Consider the following 18,916-nt stretch of genomic DNA (forward strand, 5'->3'; position numbering starts at 1 on the left):
ATTGTAGTTTGGGGCAGAAATGACTGTGGCCTGAGTTGGCTCTCTGTAACGCAGTGGGTACAAATGACCAGCGGAGGTTGGGCAGGTGCCAACTGGAAGCGTCGGGCTTTGGTACCCAGGAGATGATGTGGTGATGGTTTGCATTAGACAGTGTCTGAAGGAGGCCAGGGAGTTGGCTGGCTTCCTGAGCTGCTCCGGGGGGAGTCCTCCAGCCCAGGGAGGGTTTCGGGGCCTGTGCTCTGTGAGATTTTATGCCTAGTGGTGGGGGTCGGTCAAAGCAGACAGGGAAGCGCTCTAGCATAAGGCCGAGGGGCACGACTGTGGGAGGACAAGAACACAGACTGGAAGAGCAGATGCTGAGCCAAGGGCACTGGGAACCCAGCGGGTTCGGTGGGCCTAGGCAGCGGTTTGTGAGTCATCACTTCTCACTCTGCCTACTTTATGAGGAGCTCTCAGAAAAGCCCCGGATTAGGAGGCACCTGAGCAGCCTTTTGGCCAAAGGAGCCTAAGCTGCTGCCTCAATCCGGGCGACTCATATTCCAACAAGGAAACCAGCATGTGAGTTCTCAAAGCCCATGGATTTGTGATCCTGAGTTTCACATGCTTCGAGCCTTGCTCTTTTGAGATGAGGTCCAGCCTGATCCGTGGGGCTTTACCAGGTCTCCTCGCGTGTTAGGTTCCCAGGCCCACGCCACATGCTTCCATCTCCATATCCCAACATGGCCAGCATAACGGTCCGGGACGTGAGTTGTTCTGAGCGGCAGTAACATAGACACGTAACAGAAAGGTACTCCGTCACAAGAGGGGAAAGCCACCTGGAGCAGAGGCCAGGTGGGTGGGCCCACGCCACTTGCTACCATCCCCGTATTCCCACGTGGCGAGTATGACCGTCATGAGCTCAGTGATGTCTAAGTCCCAGGGAAATGCCGGCCCTTGTGGGCCAGGTCCCAGCCAGGGCCGATAAGTCAGTTTACACATTTTATGTAAAACCAGATCATTTTCTCTTTCTCTGCTGTTTACAGAGGCTCATTGAAGAAGGTGCCTACAGGAAATGTGGAGGAGGAGGAGAACGAAGACTTAACGAAAGAAGCAGAAGAGGCCAAGGAACCTGCTGCCGAGATGTGAGTTGTTCTCAGCAACGGGAACTTAAACTCAGAACAGAGAGCTGCCCTGTCAGGAGTGGGGAAAGCCACCTGGAGCAGGGGCCAGGTCGGTGGGCCCACGCCACTTGCTTCCATCCCCGTATTTAAACGTGGCGAGCATGACAGTCATGAGTTCCGTGATATCTGAGTCCCAGGGAAATGCCGGCCATTCTGGGCCAGGTCCCAGACTGTGCTCATTGGTCAATATACACATTTTATTTAACATCAAAATGTTGCCGAAACCGATTTGGCTCAGTGGATAGAGCTGGGCCTGTGGACTGAAAGGTCCCTGGTTTGATTACTGTCAAGGGCATATACCTCTGTTGCAGGCACATCTCCAGTAGTGGGTGTGCAAGACGAGGCTGATCGATGACTCTCTCATCGATGTCTCTAACTCTCTATCCCTCTCTTCCTCTCTGTAAAAAATCAAGAAATATAATTTGAAAAAATAAATGAAAATAAATCAAATTGTTTTTTCTTTCTCTGCTGTTTACAGAGGCTCACTGAAACCAGTGCCTCCAGGAAATGCGGAGGAGGAGGAGGACTTAGACTTAATGAAAGTAGCAAAAGAGGCCAAGGAACCTGCTGCCGAGATGTGAGTTGTTCTCAGCGGCGGTAACTTAAACTCAGAACATTGGGCTGCCCTGTCACGAGTGGGGAAAGCCACCTGGAGCAGGGGCCAGGTCGGTGGGCCCACGCCACTTGCTTCCATCCCCGTATTTAAACGTGGCGAGCATGACAGTCATGAGCTCCGTGATGTCTGAGTCCCAGGGAAGTGCCGGCCATTCTAGGCCAGGTCCCAGCCTGTGCTCATTAGTCAATATACACATTTTATTTAACATCAAAATGTTGCCGAAACCGATTTGGCTCAGTGGATAGAGCTGGGCCTGTGGATTGAAATGTCCCTGGTTTGATTACGGTCAAGGGCATGTACCTCTGTTGCAAACACATCTCCAGTAGTGGGTGTGCAAGAGGAGACTGATCGATGACTCATCAATGACTCTAACTCTCTATCCCTCTCTTCCTCTATGTAAAAAAAAATCAATAAATATATTTTGAAAAAATAAATAAAAATAAATCAAATTGTTTTCTCTTTCTCCGCTGTTTACAGAGGCTCACTGAAACCAGTGTCTCCAGGAAATGCGGAGGAGGAGGAGGACCAATACTTAATGAAAGTAGCAAAAGAGGCCAAGGAACCTGCTGCCGAGATGTGAGTTGTTCTCAGCAACGGTAACTTAAACTCAGAACAGAGAGCTGTCCTGTCACGAGTGGGGAAAGCCACCTGGAGCAGGGGCCAGGTCTGTGGGCCCACGCCACTTGCTTCCATCCCCGTATTTAAACGTGGCGAGCATGACAGTCATGAGCTCCGTGATGTCTGAGTCCCAGGGAAGTGCCGGCCATTCTAGGCCAGGTCCCAGCCTGTGCTCATTAGTCAATATACACATTTTATTTAACATCAAAATGTTGCCGAAACCGATTTGGCTCAGTGGATAGAGCTGGGCCTTTGGACTGAAATGTCCCTGGTTTGATTACGGTCAAGGGCATATACCTCTGTTGCAAACACATCTCCTGTAGTGGGTGTGCAAGAGGAGACTGATCGATGACTCATCAATGACTCTAACTCTCTATCCCTCTCTTCCTCTCTGTAAAAAAAAATCAATAAATATATTTTGAAAAAATAAATAAAAATAAATCAAATTGTTTTCTCTTTCTCCGCTGTTTACAGAGGCTCACTGAAACCAGTGTCTCCAGGTGTTGCGGAGGAGGAGGAGGACGAATACTTAATGAAAGTAGCAAAAGAGGCCAAGGAACCTGCTGCCGAGATGTGAGTTGTTCTCAGCGGCGGTAACTTAAACTCAGTACAGAGAGCTGTCCTGTCACAAGTGGGGAAAGCCACCTGGAGCAGGGGCCAGGTCGGTGGGCCCACGCCACTTGCTTACATCCCCGTATTTAAACGTGGCGAGCATGACAGTCATGAGCTCCGTGATGTCTGAGTCCCAAGGAAATGCCGGCCATTCTGGGCCAGGTCCCAGCCTGTGCTCATTGGTCAATATACACATTTTATTTAACATCAAAATGTTGCCAAAACCGATTTGGCTCAGTGGATAGAGCCTGGGCCTGTGGACTGAAAGGTCCCTGGTTTGATTACTGTCAAGGGCATATACCTCGGTTGCAGGCACATCTCCAGTAGTGGGTGTGCAAGACGAGGCTGATCGATGACTCTCTCATCGATGTCTCTAACTCTCTATCCCTCTCTTCCTCTCTGTAAAAAATCAATAAATATAATTTGAAAAAATAAATGAAAATAAATCAAATTGTTTTCTCTTTCTCCGCTGTTTACAGAGGCTCACTGAAACCAGTGCCTCCAGGAAATGCGGAGGAGGAGGAGGACGAAGACTTAAGGAAAGAAGCAAAAGAGGCCAAGGAACCTGCTGCTGAGATGTGAGTTGTTCTCAGCGGCGGTAACTTAAACTCAGAACAGAGAGCTGCCCTGTCAGGAGTGGGAAAAGCCACCTGGAGCAGGGGCCTGTTTGGTGGGCCTCCACCTTCCCTTCTGTGGCAGGTCCCCTGTGCTAACGTCCCTCCCAGCTCTGAAAGAATGGAGTTTCTTTCTGTCCCGCCATCGCCATCGGGGGCATGGCGAATGCAGCTGGGTCCGAGCCTGAGCCCCAAGAGTTGGGCCTTCAGGCTGTCCTGCCCCAGCCCAGCCTTGGGGTCAAATCACCATGAATCCCGCAAGGCCTCCTGTGGACATCCCAGAAGCTCAGCATTTCCCAGCCTCCGCCCGGCCCTGGAGTGGATAGCACATCAAGGCATCAGTGGGGAAAGGGAGGGAGCTGAGGAAGCACAGTGCTGCTCTGCTGCAGAGCCGGGATTGAACCAGATGCGGTTCTTCTTGTGACATGAGAATGCCATTTGAAGTTCGCTGCAATGATTACCCTTTAAGTTCACTGCTTCCATTTATTTATTTTTATTTCATTTTATTTATTCTCTATAATAACAGGCTAATATGCAACTTGTGCACTCACTGGGAGTTTGACCAGGGAACGGGGACAGCCTGCCAACAGCCTGCGGTCCCTCCTCCAGGCAGGCCAGGCCAGATGGGGCCCGGTATCGGGTTGGGCCGGCCAAACACCACCCATGCACCAATTGGTGCACTGAGCCTCTAGTCTATATATTTGGAAAAACATTTTTAATGTTTTCAGAGAGGAAGGGAGAGAGAGAAACATCAATGATGAGAGCGAATCATTAATTGGCTGCCTCCTGCACGTCCTACATGGGGAATTAAGCCCGAAACCCGGGCATGTGAACCTTGACCAGAATGGATCCCAGGACCCTTCAGTCCAGAGACCGTCACTCTATCCACTGAGCCCAACTGGCTAGGGCTATTTTAAGTTTTTTTAATTATTACCTGGGGGTGGGAAAGAGAGAGAGAGACCTCAATATGAGAGAGACACATTGAATGGTTGCCAGCCCACACCCCCCCACTGGGCCCAGGGATAAATCTGTAACCCAGGTACATGCCCTTGACCCAGAATCAAACCCTGGACCCTTGGGTGCTCAGGCCAGTGCTCTCACCCCTGCGGCACGCCGGTCAGTGTTCACTCTTTTTCATCCAAATGGCCCACTGGGCCTGCCCTCTTGCCCCCTCACCCCAATTCCTCACTGCCGGGAAGGGGCAAAGTCTGCCCGCCTGTCCCACGTACTATTAGCTCTGGCCGGAAATGAGGAGGTCCTGCTCTTATGGAAATGGCCCTTGGATGCACAATTGCCAGCACAGCTAGATGAGCACGGCACCTGTTCCGGTGCCTCCCAGGGACCCAGAGTGGAGGCCGCATGTGAAGTTCTGGTTCCCGAGAGAGAGGCTAGTGTGGTTCCTGCCACCGGGAACGCTTCTCCCCTCCCTGGGTCTGTGCCAATGAACTGCAAATGTGTCCCATGCCCTGAGGCCACATGCGATGGTCATGGTGCTGGTGACACGTTCGTGGGAACCTGGTGCTGAAGCCCCAGTTAACGGCCACTTTCCCGGTTGAAGGGACAGCGAGGGTTGGCATGTCCTGAACCTCTGCTTCTAATAGGAAAAAGCGCAGGAGTCGACTAAGAGCGTTCCTCAGATTCTTCCAACGCCAGAGACACGGCTCAAGAGGACAAGCCAAGTCACCCACAGAGAGCGCTCCCGGGTCCCCGGAGGCCACCCCAGCCGGCTCGGGCCGGCTGGAAGACAGAGACACCGGCAGTGAGCCCCTGCCAAAAGGTAGGAGGCGCTGGCCTGGCTGCAGGAGGGCAGTGAAGGGGAGGATGGCAGACCTCCCTCGTGGGCAGGGCAGAAGCATCGAGGAGCCAGCTGGGTGTGCACACGTGTGCTTGGAGTCTGAAAGGGGTGCTCCGCACACACCCACCCACGTCGGGCCCCTTACGTGTGTGGACACCCAAGTAGAGAATGTGAACCCCCGTGTCTGTTGTGGTGGTTTCGTCCCAGAACCATTTAGTACCTTCAGCATGAGAAGCCTCCCCATCCATCACGCACACTGTGGTGTGTCCTCGAGTATCCAGAGCGGATCTCCCGACAGTTACCGCAGAGACAAGCTCAGGAGAGTATGTTTGTGGGCTTCCTGGTCTGTGCCAGGCCTCGGATTAGCCATTTCTGTAGGGAGATCCCACGCATATAACACGTCATGGACATCTGCCGGGTCTTCAGCAAGGCTCAGGCTCTGCTCTTCCCGGGCCTCTAAAAGCAGGTGGGGTTCTCCTTCCACCTTACCCGGCCCTGAATCCTCCCAACAGGGGGCGCGCATTTGGGACTGTGGCGGGCATGATCCAGAGGTGCCAGGGGTTTTCTAGCTGCATGTGCTGCTTGCGTTTCCTGGACCTAAGAGGCTGGCAGCTGTGAGCTGCCCTATTTCGTGTTCATAAAAAGAAAATGAATGGGTGGTGGCAGTGACGGTTTTGTCAGCATTGCCAGCTTGCTGACAGTGACTGTGAGATGCTCTGACTGCATCCTGGTTTCAGAGAAATGAGGCGTGGTGGTGGTGGTGGTGGTGTGTATGTGGGCGGGGGGGGGGGCGGGTGTTGTTCATCTTACAAACCGACCGAAGAGAGCCATCGCCTTAAATGTGGTGGCTTAAATTAGTTTTCAAATTCACTTGGAAATATTATTTTATTGGTTATTCTATCTAATTAAAGAGTTATATGCAAATTGATATATCTCTGCCACACCAACAAGCCATGCCCACCATCCTATCAGGATCGAGTATGCAAATTAACCCAACCAAGGTGGCTGCGGCCACAGAGAGAGCAGAAGGCTTGGGTTTCTCCGGCAATGGAGGAAATCAAGCTTTCTGCCTGCCATGGTCTGCCTTGGCTTCTGCTAATGCCTACAAAGTTTCAATTATAGAAGATGCATAAATCCCAGCAAAAAATGGTTGCAGCCACAGAGTGAGCAGGAGGCTTAGCTCTGCTCAAGGCTACAAAGTTTCAATTATAGAGGATGAATGAATCGCAGATACCAGGACCTCCTCTTGGGTTGATAGGGGGCGTGGCCTGCGTGCAAACCACAAAAGGCCCCTGGCCCAGGCCACCTCACACCTCAAGGGAACCACCACCCTGGTCCGAGGCACCCTTCAGGGCAAACCAGCCGGCCCCCACCCGTTCACCAGCCCTCCATCCTATCTAATCCTCTTATCTAATAAATGAATAATATGAAAATTGACTGTCACGCCAACATTCAAAATGGCTGCCCCATTGTGGTCAAAGATGACTGACCTCATGTGGACACAAGATGGACATAACAAGATGGCCAGCAGGGGAGGGCAGTTGGGAGGGACCAGGTCTGCAAGGGAGGGCCGTTGGGGGCATTGAAGACTGTAGGAGAGGGCAGTTAGGCATGACCAGGCAGCAGAGGAGGAAAATTGTGGGGCGACTGGAGGAAAGGGCAGTTGGGTGGCGGGGACCTAAGCCTGCAGGGGAAAGTAGTTGTGAGCGTTAGGCATCAATCCGGCTCACAGGGGAGTGGTTAGGGGATGATCAGGTTGGCAGGCAGAAGCAGTTGGGGGCAATCAGGAAGGAAGGCAGGCAAGCAGTTGGGAGCCAGCAATCCTGGATTGTGAGAAGGATGTCCGACTGCCCATTTAGGCCTGATCTTGGTAGGCAGTCGAACGTCTTCAGATTGGAGAGGGTTAAGGCTGGGCTGGGGGACACCCTGCCCCCTGTGCACGAATTTTCTGCACCGGGCCTCTAGTTCACCTGTAAACCCTCCAAACGTGCGCCCTGGGAAAGTGCAATTTGCTGAAGGCCACTAGGACTTTCTGAAGACGGGCCAGGCCTGAGACTCGTGCGCTCCCAGGGGCTGGCGTTACAGGACCCGACAGGACCCAGGGCCTGGGACAAGCCGCCGTGTGAGCGTGACTGGCGCACCAGCCGTTCCGGGGGGCTGTCACCACTTCAGGTCTTGCCGTGTGGCTCGAGATGCAGCCATGAAGTGTTCGCTCCCGGACCCACTGTCTGGGGACTGGTGCTTGCATTCCCAGCCTCTCAGGAGGCGAATTGGGTGAAACCCTCACGTGCAGGTAAATGATCATGAAGCTTATTGACTTATTGACATTGTTTTATCCAGAGGGTTCTGTAGCCTCAGGTTTTCATACTGGCCCTTCAAACTCTTTGACATGTACTACGTCAACTCCTGGGATTGGCTAAGTTGATTAGTGAGCTATAATCAGCCTAATTGAGTTAGCAACACTTTCTGAGAAAGAACTGCTTGACAGATCCAGCTGCGGTTGGATCCATGAGTGAGCAGGTCTGTGGTTGATGTTAGTAACCGCAGCCGCGCGATGGTGCTTTCTGGGCTCAGCGGCCTTTCTGTAGGTGACCCGCCTAACCCGTCTCCTTGAGTCTAACTGCAGGGTGAGCTGGGCATGCTTCCTGTCCCCTGTTCAGAGCCGGGATGGTGAGGCTTGACAAGGGTAAGCACTGGCCCAGAGGACAAGTGTTGGAGCTGGGTTCCAAACCGGGCCTGACAGATTCCGGGCCCGAACTCTTAACCTCTGTGAGCAGGGCCTGCACTCCCAGCTGCTTTGGTCCCTGAAGATGCTACACCATCTTGGGGCACCAGCACTGAAGAGTGGGTCCCTTCTCCTTTGGTGTGAGCTGTGGCCAGCAGGTGGTGCTGTGGGGGCAGAAATAACAGGGGTGCAGCCCTGCACTTGAATCCTCAGTGAGAACTGGGAGAAATCCCTTCTATTCATCCATGTACATGACGAGTTGAGGAAGTCAGACCACTCGCCTGCTCTCATGAGACTATGATTTGAAGGTTGTGAAGGGCAAACCTAGAGGAGAGGATGTGTCAGGATCTAAACTGCGATGATCCTTGGTTTTGAGGGTGTTTGGGTATGAAATAGAGGTAGACATTTTCTTTTTTCTTTTCTTTTTTAAAAGTATATTTTATTGATTTTTTTGTAGAGAAGAAGAGAGAGGGATAGAGAGAAACATCGATGAGAGAGTGTCACCGATTAGCCGCCTTCTGCACACCCCCAAATGGGGCTGTGCCTGCAACCCAAGTACATATAATACATGCCCTTGACCGGAATCGAACCCGGGACCTTTCAGTCTGCAGACCAACGCTCTACCACTGAGCCAAACCGGTTACAGCAGGAAAATATATTTTAAAAATAAAATTGTAAAAAAATAAAAAGAATCCTGAGTGAGGCCTGCCCGTGTGGCTCAGTGCTGATAGCATCACAGGACCAAAGGGACACAACTTTGCTTTCCAGTCTGGTGCACATACCTCGGTTGCAGAATTGATCCACAACCACGGTTGGGGTTTGTGAGAGAGGCAACCAGTGGATGTATCTCTCTCACATCCATGTTTCCCTCTCTCTCTCCCTCCCTCCACCTATGTCCCCCTTCCAGTCTCTCTCTAAAGATCAATGAAAACTATACCCTCCCGTGAGGACTTTTTAAAAAGAAGTATTATGACTGAGTAGTTCGGGTGGACTACGTCACTGCATGCAGCAGGCCGGAAACATGCCCTAAGTGTCCCAAGGTCTTTGCGGAGGAGCAGGAGTTGGTTGTGTGTGAGCCAAGTTGTCAGGGAGCCTGTCTCTAAAATGGATGAGTAAGCCCAGCTGGTGAGGCTGCGTTGGTTGAGCATCGTCCCGTGAACCAGGAGAGCACCTTCTGATTCCCGGTCAGGGCGCAGGCCCGGGATGCGGGCTCCATCCCCAGTACGGGGCGTGCAGAAGACAGTCGATCCATCTTTCTCATCATTGATGTTTCTATCTCCCTCTCCCTCCCCCTCTCTGACAATCAATAAAAACACATTGGACCAAAACATGGAGGAGTAAGAAAAGCCGAGCCCTAAATCGATAAACAGCTTGTTTAATAACGTCACCCGGTGACATTGGAAAGTGGTCTAAGGCGTCGTCTCCTCCAGCAACACAGAGTTCTCCTCTGGAGCTCCGCAGAGCACCGGCTCCAGGCGCCACTCCGGGGGCTCAGTGGAGTCAGAGCACAAGTGACTCACGGAGTCCTGGTTCGGGGTGGGCCGTGGGGAATGTGGCATCTCTCCTGGGCCGGACAGGATTCTGATTGCCCAAGTACATTTAGCGAACGTAGCGTCATTGGTCATTATTCAATTCATTCATTTGCTATTTTCTGTGTTTTTTATCTTTCCTCCCTTGGCTTAACAATTTAGCAACCGGGCAACAAAGGAGTGCCTTTTGGAGCAGGAAGAAGGACAAAGTCAAAGACCAGCCTCCCAGGGCCAGCTCGACTTTGTCTAACCTAATATGTTGCTGCAACTGTTAAATTCCCCCCCACCCCCCTAACTAGCCTCTCCCTTTTTCTGACCCCGAAGACTTAATATCCTTCCCCTTTATCCCTGTCTTGACCATATACCCTTTATTTCTGAAAATTTAAAAAAAAAAAAAAAAAAAAAAGGCAAAATCAACAACAACAAACACCAAAGAAACAAGCCCAAAGAAAATCAGTACTTATGGAAAAAAAAAAAAAAAAGATCCCGTAGCAAATGGAAACCTCTATCGCCATGACAACAAGGCCACATCAAAGCCAAGGACCCGCCATCGGTGTGTCCCACTAACTTCTGTGTCATCTACTTGGACTCCGGCACTGGCCCCGCTTCTTGGGCTGCCACGGCCTGCTCCTGCCTCCGCCGGGCTCCCGTAGGCGCATTGGGAAACGCGAAGTTACTCTGGCTTGGCTGCTGTCTGTCCATCGCCGCCTCACTCTCCCCATGGTGAGTTCACGCACTGGATGCCTGATTTCAAGTGGTAACACGAGGTGCTTCCGACCTCATGGTGGGTGTACACCTTGAGGAGCTGAGGGGCAGGGGGCAGGTCCTGGCAGAGTGAGGAGACGGCCTGCAATCCGGACAGGGAGGGGGCTCCGGGCCCACAGCCCCGGGCTGCCTGGAGCCGGACGCTGTGCAAAACAGCCTTGTCCTCCTGCTCCTGGACCTCCAGCCGCGTGCATTGGCCACTTGGGTTTGGAGAGCACATCTTGTCCCAGTGCGAGGTAGCTGGAGGCCTTTTAGGGGTTTTTCCCTCATGGTGTCTTAAAATTAGGGTTCTGTTTGCCTTTGATAAGAGTATTGTTCACGACTAAATGCACAGATTGCAGAAAAGCACAAAACACAAGGTGAGCTCCTTGTGCAGTAAAGGCACCATGCGGAGATGAGGACTTCTTAAGCCCACGGCTGTTGGGGTGGCCACCGTCTTGGTTGTCAAGTCCTCAGTGTGCCGTCCTGGCCCGTGAGGGCCCGGCCCACAGGTCTCGGTGGTCCTGAGCGGACACGGGTCAGGGATCTGAGGACACAGCGTCACACAGCAGCTGTGCCCAGGACTTGCTGTGCTGGCCTTGTGCCGACATTTGGTGGAGCCTCGTGAGTTGATCCTTCACGTTCTCCCAGCTGCTCAGGGCCCGTGCTGTGAGTGAGGGTTAAAGTGAGGGCCGGCCTCCCGGGGCCTTGGCTCAGGTCTGCGGCCAGGGCCTCCCGCTCAGACCACGGCCGTGAGGCACAGGCCCACTTTTGTCCTGGGCTCCGTGTGCCCTGGTGCCTCTGCTCTAGGCCTCGGTGTGGTCGCCCACCTTGGCATGGGATGTGGCAGCCCATTTCTCACCGTCCTTCTCTGCCCCAAGCCCTGGGCACCTAATACTGACTGGAGCCTCCCGCACCCCTGGGAGGCAGCCTGGTCTGTACACATGCCTCTGCTGACCCAGACCCAGCCCTGGCGTCCTGGCCAAGGCCTGTGTTTGCAGGGGCCACGCTGGGCTGTGAGCAGGCCCAGCAGGAGCGGGAACTTTGGGGCTGGCCATGTGGCCTGAGCAGGGGCCGCCCGCGGGGGTGGAGGGGAGGGCTCTCCGAGGACCCTCCTGTCCTCACTCATGCCTTTCTGTCCTGTTCTCTTCTCTCTAGGAAACTCCCAGTTGCCTGATAACCTTCCAAGGTGCCTGGTTAGAACCACCATGCTCTCCCTACCACTGACCACCGGAGGCCAGCAGGCCCAGCTGCCAGGAGAGGAGGGAGGACTCCTCCAGCTCTGTGCCCGCAGGAGGACTGCCAGCCCCTCCGGGGAGCTGCTGGAGGGGGACAGGATGTAAAGCCCGGCTTGAGACCTGCTGAGGCCGAGGCCCACCCAGTGCACCTGAGGCAGCCCGCCTCCCTGAGCCTGTTTCTGGGCAGAGCCGGACGCCACGCGGCTGCCCGACCGCCCGCACAGCTGCCCGCGGGCGCTTCCCTGAACAGGTTCTTCAGCCTGGCCTCGGCCCGGCTGCTTGGAGCCCGCGGGCTAGAGGCGTGAAAACAGGAGTCTCCCTTCAGGAGGTTCTGAGGCCTTGGGGGGCAGAGAACCAGCCAGCCACCCCCTGCCTCTCCTCCTTCAGCTCCTTCAGGGCTTGGGCCCCACTGCTGACCCCTGGACAGGAGGTCCTTCTCACTGGCTCCCCGAAAGGAAGAGAGGCTGGTTCTTCTGCTGCCCACCGTCACAGCCCGCCATGGCCACAGGAGGCGGCGGCTCCAGCCCAGCACCACGCAGCCCCGGCTGCCAGGACCAGCCCCAGCCCCGACACTCAGGGCAAGTGGCCCCGTGGCCCCTTCCCAGCGGACCTCAGCCTCTCCGAGGGGACGGGTCCAGGGCAGGAGCACAGAGGGGGGCTCCCTGCCACTAGATCATACAGGGATCCCGACATGGCTCCCTGCCAATGGCCCCTGAGGACATGGGTCCTGGGAACAACAGGCGGCAGCGAGCAGGCGGCAGCCCCACAGCAGCGTGGGCCCGGCAGACGGTGTCTGAGGATGGAGCGTGGCCGTGGTGACTCGTCTCCTGGCCCCGCAGCTCCTGAACCTTACGAACCCCGGCCAGCCTTCTGACCGCCTGGGCCCCCTCTCCCATCCACCTGAGGGGCCGGGATCGCCTTCGGAACGAGGAAGGCTTTCTGCTGCTTCCATCCCTCTGTTAGAGACAGCGCTGTGCCAGCCCCAGGGTCACGCTCCCACCATGGCAGCACGGGCCTGCCCCTCAGCCACTGTGCTTTAAGGTGCCCCCCCAAATGTATGTAGTACAGGCTGTTCCCCAAATGTATGGTACTACAGGGTGTCCCCCAAATACTATATGCACCCAGCATGTCCCCCCAAATGTACACACAGTTTAACAGCTGATACCTCCATTTTCACTCCTTTTCAGGTTAACGGATTTGACGGGATGGGTGACACCAGACTAAGCTTTGGACAAAGATGTATCCTCTGGACTATCTTTTGGGGACACATACAAGGTGAAGGGTCTGGTCCCGCCCGGGCCACAGTGCAGGCATCCAGGGCCGCTGTGGACAGAGGATGCGCAGAAACACGAACACAGCGATTCTCGGTGTTTGTGGTTCCATTGCTTCCTCAGCAGCAGCGCCTGCACCAGACTACCGCGGCCATGGAGTCCAAACATCAAGAATCACTCCTTCGGTTTGGTGTTTGTGCGCATCTCTTCCAGCAGCTGCCCTGGATTCCTCGCCTGCTGGGCGTGAGTCCCTAAACTTTAACTTGTGTGTGTCCCCGTAGAAAGCCTCACGGAGAAATGTTCTTCATCCAAATCTTAGTCTGTCTTCACCCATTTCTTCAAGTCGGTTAAACCTGAAAAGGAGTGACAATTGAGTGCTTTAGCGGTTGTTAAAGTGTGTACATTTGGGGGGACACTATATTTCCACTCAGTGGGGTGCAATTTCCACCATGTGTCTAACCTTGGTATACCTTTTTGGGGGGACACCTATATTTACATCCTGTGAGTGTCCGTTTCCATCTGACCTCTGTACCTGTTTTGGGGGACAGCCTGTATTTGCATGCAGAGGGGACACATTGTCCAGCAGCAGCCTAACCTCTAAATAGTGTTTTGGGGGACAGCCTGTATTTACAGGGAGTGGAGACTTACTGTCCTGCAGCAGCCTCGCCTCTTTATAGTGTTTTGGGGGACAGCCTGTATTTACATCAATTGGCGTCAATCTTTGCCATGGGGACTCGCACCTGCTGTATGTCTGACCGGGTGCCTGCACGTTCGGGTCCTGTTGTTCCTGGGGTGCTCTTCCTGGGATGGGGTCAGCCTGGTGACGGGGTTCTGAAGGAGGTTTTCCTTTGGAGCTCATGTGCTGAGCACTGACAGACTTTTCTTCCGAGTGTTTGGAGATTGTACTGAGCAGTCTGTAGGGCGGATCCAGGATGGCTTGTACGAAAGTGAGTTGGAGTAGAATTGAGTTTTTAATAAAGTGAGTTGGTGTAGAATTGAGTCCTCGTTTTCCTCTCTGCGCATCACTGGCAGCGATGTCGGGGCTCCGGGCTCCCCGAGTCGGCCCCCAGGCTCCTGGGCCCTGGAACGCAGACCTCCCGGGGCCAGGCGGTGGGAGGATGAGGAAGGAGGCTTCCTGTTCACCAGGCAGCAGCCGTCCCAGTCCTGGGTGTGTTGTAAGCTCATGTGAGTTTAATCCATTTTGATTTGGGGTCTACAGCACAGCGCGAGCTCAGCTCCAGACCATCCTTTGGATTTTCCAAGGCTACTCCAGTGGGAAGAGGCAGAGGAGGGAGGGAGGCACCTGAGATCCCCCGACCCACTCTCATGGCGGGCTGTCCAGCTGCCACCTGCGTGACCCTTCCTTCCTCACCAGCCTCTGCTGGCAGGTGCCTCCTCGCCCTCCTTCCCGTTCTTTCCCGTGGCCCAGCTCCTGTGGGAGCCGCACTCAGCGCGCCGCCCTCCCCGTGCTGGACCCAAACTGAGCGCAGGCCCTGCAGGCCGCCTCTCCTGGCCTTGGGCTGCTGCAGGGTTTGACTCTGGCCAGGCCCCCCCCCCTGGGAGCACTCAGCCTCTGTCCCTGACTCTCTCCCGCCTGGGACAGCTCTCCAGGGCTCCCACTGGCCAGCCCCTGGGGCACTGCACATCCCCTCCACAGACACTCACTGAAAGCTTCCTGGGTGCTGGCTCCCGGGTTGCACCGTGCAGGCAGTCCCCCCTCACCCCGCCCCCTCTGCAGGGCTGACCACCTGCTCCCCTAGCACTGACCACTCCCGAGCTTCAGGCCTGAGGTCGGCTGCCTGGACCCCCTGCCCGGGCTGCAGGCTTTCCCCTCTCCCCCTGCCTCCTCTGGGCTCCCTGCTTACCCAAGGCACCAGCTGTCCTTCACAGAAGCCCAAAGCCTGTGGTGCCGGGGGGCCCCTCCTCTCTCCGCTTCCCACAGGTGGTAGCTCCCCTGAACTGGAAATGGGTCTGGAATCTGCCGCCCTCTTAGCTGACTGTTCTCATCCCAGGACCCCGACACCCCTGTCCCTGGGTCTTGACAGGGACTTGCCAACTGGTCTGCCTGCCTCCCACAGCTCCTCAGCCTCATGGCATCTCTGGGCAACCACCCAGTGACCTTCCTCTTTGAACTTCCCTCCCTCAGCCTCCACACTAGCTACACCTATCCCTCTGAGGACCAGGTGCTCCACGGGGCTCACCAATGAGTGCACCCCCTCTGCTATCACCCCTCCCCCAGCCCCAGACCAGGTGGTGCACTCCCACAGCTTTCCCTGCAATCTTCCCCGAGGCTGGGAGCACCTCTAGCCCAGGCCTCCCTGGGAGCCTCCAGACCTGTTCCAGCTTGGATGTCCCAAGACACTGCCTACCCTAAATGCTCAGCAGACCGTTTCCCATCCTCTCACCAAAGCCTCTGTGAGCCTCCTTTTTCACCTTGTCCCCCACACCCAGACCCTGCTGGGTTCCCCCCCTCCCCCCCCCCGCCTCTTCCCTGTTTCCCATCCATCACTCCCTCAGCTGCTTCCAATTCTGACGTCTTGCTCACAGACCATGGAACCCAGGTGCTGGGCCCCTGGGCGGTACCACGGGGTCCTCTTGCTGAGAGGACTCCCTAACCACGCCCTCCTGACCTCCATGCCCCCCACCCTGCACTGGCTGGGAGCTTTGTGGTCTGGGGGTGGGAAACATCCAGGTGATGCTCAGGGCTGAGGTCTGCCTGCAGAGAGGGTGGGGTCACCTGTGGCCCCAGAGGGGCTCCCCCTGGGAGAGCAGGACAGTGAGGGAATGGGAACAGGTTGGGCAAACCTCGGGAAGGAAGGATCCAGCCAAATGTTTACCAAACAACTAGAGGAAGAGGAGGAAATAACTTTATATGTACACACACACACACACACACACACACACACACGTATATAAACATATACACAGCCCACTGATTCCCTTAGAAAACTCTCATTGATTTTGCCAAACAGATGTACTTACAGCCAAGCTGTGCTTGCCCTCCTCTGACGGGTGAGTGTCGTTCCCACGAGAAGGTTGGGTGATGCTTTCTCTCCCGTTGGCAGGTAAAACAAGCGGAAGGTGTGTGTGGGATCCTCACTCTTTTGTTCACGAGGTGAGTGACCGCTCAGTGGCATAGTGCTTTCCTGGGTGCAATCCCGAGTCCCTCCATTCCTGTGATGTGTTTGCCCTGGAATGCCTACAGACATCTTTTTAAAACCAGGGAGACCGTTTACGTGCCATAACATTCACTCAGGACACACTTGTAGGTTTAATCTTTACTATTAACATTTTCTTCATCACTTTCTCACATCTAGAGACAATAGGCACAGCAGAAAACAAATCAAGTCCTGGTTTGGTAACATTGGCCAATTCCTACGGTGTAAACATTCTCACCAGTGTCCACTTCAACCTGGTGACACGGTGTCCCTAATGGGAATGGGAGATGGGAATAGGTGTGCGGTGCCACCCTGCTCTATGATATCACCCCCACGCAGGTACAATAGGTCTGAGTAACCCCAAGAGTGTGGGTTACAAGGAAACAATGGCACGTGGCAAGCTTTAGGGTTTCTTTGTAAAAAGGCTGGGTGGGCTGAAGGGAGGGGGCCTGCGAGGGTGAGGGTGAGCCCCAGGTCAGCTCCCAGGTCTTCCCGAATGTTCTCTCCCAGGCTCAGTGGGTGGAGACCAGGGAAGACAGCTGGCTTGTGGCTCGGTGGCTGGCTGGTGAAAGGAGCTGAAGAAGAGGGTCAGGGTGACCTTGCAGCCTAGGGTCCCCCCATTTTCCTTCTCTTCTCACAGCGCATTTCCATGCTCACCTCTCACCTACCAGATCAGCAATGAAAACCCTGGAAGCAGTCAATGAAGGAGGTGGGGGTGGCGGACAGCCGTCCTCTCTCAATTTGAGTGTGAGCTGGCACAGAAGTAGCTGGGAAACTTGCACTCACCCTTTCATTAAAATAGATTTATACATTTTCCCTCAGCTATTTCTAGGATGACAACCTATGAAAATCTGACATGTCCTGTAAACTCTCTCTCTGTCTCTGTTTCTCTGTCTGTCTCTGTTTCTCTTTCTCTTTCTGTTTCCCTCTCTCTCTCTCTCTCTCTCTCTCTCTCTCTCTCTATATATATATATATATATATATATATATATATATCTTCCTCCCTCCCTCCGTCCTTCTCCCATGCACACATGCATGCACTCCTGCACCCTGTCCATACCACTTTCCCTGTAGCACACCCGTCAGCCTCTGTGTTATTCATGGACTGTCTCATGTTTGCGATGAGGCCTCTCACCAGGAGCAGAGAAACAGAACTTCCTGCCCCACCAACAGCCCAGAGTACCTTTGGAGATTGCTGGCATTCATTCAGGGAGCAGCTACTGTGTGCTACACCCCTTCTAAGCACCCCGTGAGAATCAATGGTTCAATTCTTTGGTTCCTGTTAAATGGGATGAATGGCTCCCTCTTCCCAATTGGCCAGAGAGAAATCATTGCATGAGGAAGAGGCATGGGCGCCAGGGTGGAGGATAGAAGGGAGACGCTGTAGAGACTTGGGTGGGGGCAGTGAGGTGCCCAGGGAGCCAGGGATGAGCCAGCTTCGCAGGCACCCCGCCTGCTGCTCCTCAACCCCAGCCTGGAGGCTGCAGCTGGGAGTCCCTTTCTCTCCTGTGGCTTCTGTCCAGGAGTGAAGGACACAGTGACCAGGCAGCTGGGCAGGGACCAGAGCTCCCCACTCTGCCCGGGAGACGCTCCCCCTGGAGATCAGGGCAAGGCTGGTCCTTCTGGGGCTGCAAGGCAAAGTCTCTCCCAGCTTCTGGTGCTGCCAGCTGTCCTTGGTTCCTTGGCTTGGAGACCCATCCTCCGCACCCATCTCTGCATGTGTCCAAGTCACATCACCTTCTCTCTGCTAGTGACTTTCATTTCCCTCTTTCTTTTTTTCTTTTCTTTTCTTTTCATTCTTTCTTTTTTCTTTCCTTTATTTTTATTTATTTATTTTTTTTTAAAGAATTTTAGTGAGTTTATCTGAGCCAAACTGTCGACATATGTCAGGAAGCAGAACTTCAATGGATTCAGATAATGCTCCAAAGAATGGCAGGTTACATTTCTATTTCTATGTTGCAATCAAAGGAGGGACATTGGTGGGTTACATGAAATTCATTGGTGATGGACTAAGCAGTGGGAAACCTCTGGGATTGGATAAAAAGTGAAAGGATGGACTCTTACTTAGGTGAGTGCAGGAACAATTAACATGATAAAGAAGCAATTTGAGGCATCTGTCCTGGCGTCCACAACATTTGGTTGTGCCCCAGGGGTCATTTCCCTCTTTCGAGGTCACCTGTCAAGGCAGCGATGGCTCACCCATCCAAGATCGTGAAACCCACTCTGACCTTGACACCTGCCAAGGCCCTATTCCCAACATGGCCACGCTCACTCTGTCCCATCCGCTTGGATTAGGGGACACAGCACACAGCCCAGAAGAGGTACCACACGGCACATGGAGACACGGAGGCACAGGGCTGAGTGGAAACACCAAACTCAGAGCAGCAAGCCCAGTAGGAATTTCCCATAAATGCTGGCAAAGGCACGCCCAGGCACAAGGCACGATTCCCTATGGGCCTGTTCTCTTCCTGTCCATGTGCCCACGCATGTCAAGATGTACGCCCTGCCACTGGCATGGCCCCTTCCATGCAGGGCGGGAAGAGTCCTGTGAACCAGGAAACTGCAGGGCTTTCCTGTAGGAAGGGGGAGAGCATCTCTGCATCACCACTACTCCTTGCACAGTGCTCTGACAGGAGACTCTTTGGGCAGCTCAGCTCGCTGTACTGCCTCCTCCCGCCAGCAGGGGGAGATCACGGGCTCCTCGCAGTGCACCGCCCACCATGATCTGCCCGGAAGTCCTGCCCCTCCCGGAAGTCAGCTGCAGGTGCTCTTGCTGCTGGAACTGTGTGACCCGAGGGCCCTCAGGTGGCGCTGGGCCAGGGAGCCTCGAGGCGGA

General features: G+C 54.4%; 1 protein-coding gene across 1 annotated transcript in view; it reads left to right on the top strand.

The window, feature by feature from the left end:
- Positions 1-10,096, top strand: part of LOC311629897 (uncharacterized protein) — a 67,198-nt gene extending 57,102 nt beyond the window's left edge. The window contains exons 14-19 of the mRNA XM_084898439.1: positions 1,639-1,737; positions 2,254-2,352; positions 2,869-2,967; positions 3,486-3,584; positions 5,222-5,397; positions 9,832-10,096. Coding sequence (XP_084754565.1) covers positions 1,639-1,737; positions 2,254-2,352; positions 2,869-2,967; positions 3,486-3,584; positions 5,222-5,397; positions 9,832-9,944 — 685 coding nt within the window. The 3' untranslated portion in view covers positions 9,945-10,096. The remainder of the gene's footprint in view (positions 1-1,638; positions 1,738-2,253; positions 2,353-2,868; positions 2,968-3,485; positions 3,585-5,221; positions 5,398-9,831) is intronic.
- The last annotated feature ends 8,820 nt before the right edge of the window (positions 10,097-18,916 follow it).

The sequence above is a fragment of the Pipistrellus hanaki genome, assembly GCF_964339955.1.
Source record: "Pipistrellus hanaki genome assembly, chromosome: 1".
Classification (NCBI taxonomy): Eukaryota; Metazoa; Chordata; class Mammalia; order Chiroptera; family Vespertilionidae; genus Pipistrellus; species Pipistrellus hanaki.